This window comes from Lactuca virosa, chromosome 9 (assembly GCF_052849685.1).
Source record: "Lactuca virosa cultivar CGN04683 chromosome 9, Lactuca_virosa_CGN04683_v6, whole genome shotgun sequence".
In the NCBI taxonomy this organism is placed as follows: domain Eukaryota; kingdom Viridiplantae; phylum Streptophyta; class Magnoliopsida; order Asterales; family Asteraceae; genus Lactuca; species Lactuca virosa.
The window spans coordinates 153,734,404-153,735,730 of record NC_136434.1 but is presented as its reverse complement, the minus strand read 5'-3'; the positions used below and the strand labels follow the sequence as shown (position 1 = coordinate 153,735,730).

Below are 1,327 nucleotides of genomic sequence, written 5' to 3'. Positions count from 1 at the left end.
ATAAACATCCTTGCCTGTTGCACCGTGAGGGTTTCTTGTTCCTTTGTTTTCTTTTTTTAGTTGTAGACGTGGGTGATCCTGGTTGTCTTGTGTACACCAGTTATTTGTTTTTTGTTCTATGGTTGTTTTGTTTGTTCTTAACTCTGTGTTGATCGTCTTGGGCCCCGCCATACTGTGGTGACCATCTGGACTTTAAGTCAACATAGTTGTCTGTTATTTGTTCTCTTTGGTTTGTTATATCTTCTATGATTCATTATGTATGGTGATATTCCTGAAGCAAGTAGTACTCCTAAAGACAGTCCTATTGACTTTGATGATCCTTTATATGTACATCCATTTGATAATGTTGTAACCTCTATCATAACTATTAAACTTACTGGAAATGAGAACTATCGCTTGTGGTGTAGTGCTATGACAAGAGGCTTAAACGCAACGAATAAACTAGGGTTTGTAGATGGTACTCTTACTCTTGGGAAAACTGAATCATCTAAAGCTTCCAAATGGGAGCATGTTAATGCTGTTTTGTGTAATTGGATCTTAGGATCAATCTCTGAAACTATATATGCTAGTCATGTGTATTCTGATAAAGCTGAGGGTATTTGGAATGAGTTGTTTGAAACATATAATAAAGCTGATGGGTCTGTAATCTTTAATGTTCATCAACAAATTAATACTTTAAAACAAAATGGCTATTCTCTCTCAGATTACTATAATAAACTTGATTCCTTGTGGAAAGAATTTGATGGCTTAACTATCTTAACTGAATGTGTATGTGAGGCTGCTACCAAGCTTAATGATCACTCTAAACTAATGAAATTAATGCAGTTTCTTAGTGGTCTTGATGATGTTTATGATGGATTTTGAGCAATCTAACACTCCTATGGTGTACATGCAACCCTAGAAACCTTGGATCTATGTTTTCTCTAATATATATATGCATCTTTGATTTTTCAAAGGTTCACATCCTAACTAGCATTTTATGGGGTACTTGTAATATAAAACTTAGTAGGATGACATACCTTTTCTTGTGGTTGATTGCTTGGAGCTTCAAGAGCCTAGCACCAATAATGTAGATGCCTCAAGTGGAATAATAAATCAACACACAACTTGGAAAACTTGAGAGAATAGTATGCACTTGTAGAAATCGGCCCACCTTTTTTCTCACACACACTAGTGCCATTTCATGTGCCAAAGACCTCTTTATATAGTATGTTGGATTAGGGTTACATCCATGTAAACCCTAATACCCATGACCTTTCATTTCCATATGATCCATGGGTTAAAACCTCCATCGACTATCCATGGACTTCCATGCAAGCTTAGCCCA

At 36.1% G+C, this 1,327-nt stretch overlaps 1 protein-coding gene across 1 annotated transcript; it reads left to right on the top strand.

Annotated features, from left to right (window-relative positions):
* The first annotated feature begins 255 nt into the window (after window positions 1–255).
* LOC145139925 (uncharacterized) lies at window positions 256–864 on the top strand. Its single transcript, XM_079073582.1, has one exon. The coding sequence runs from the start codon at window positions 256–258 to the stop codon at window positions 862–864; it is 609 nt and encodes a 202-aa protein (XP_078929708.1).
* Window positions 865–1,327: the final 463 nt, after the last annotated feature.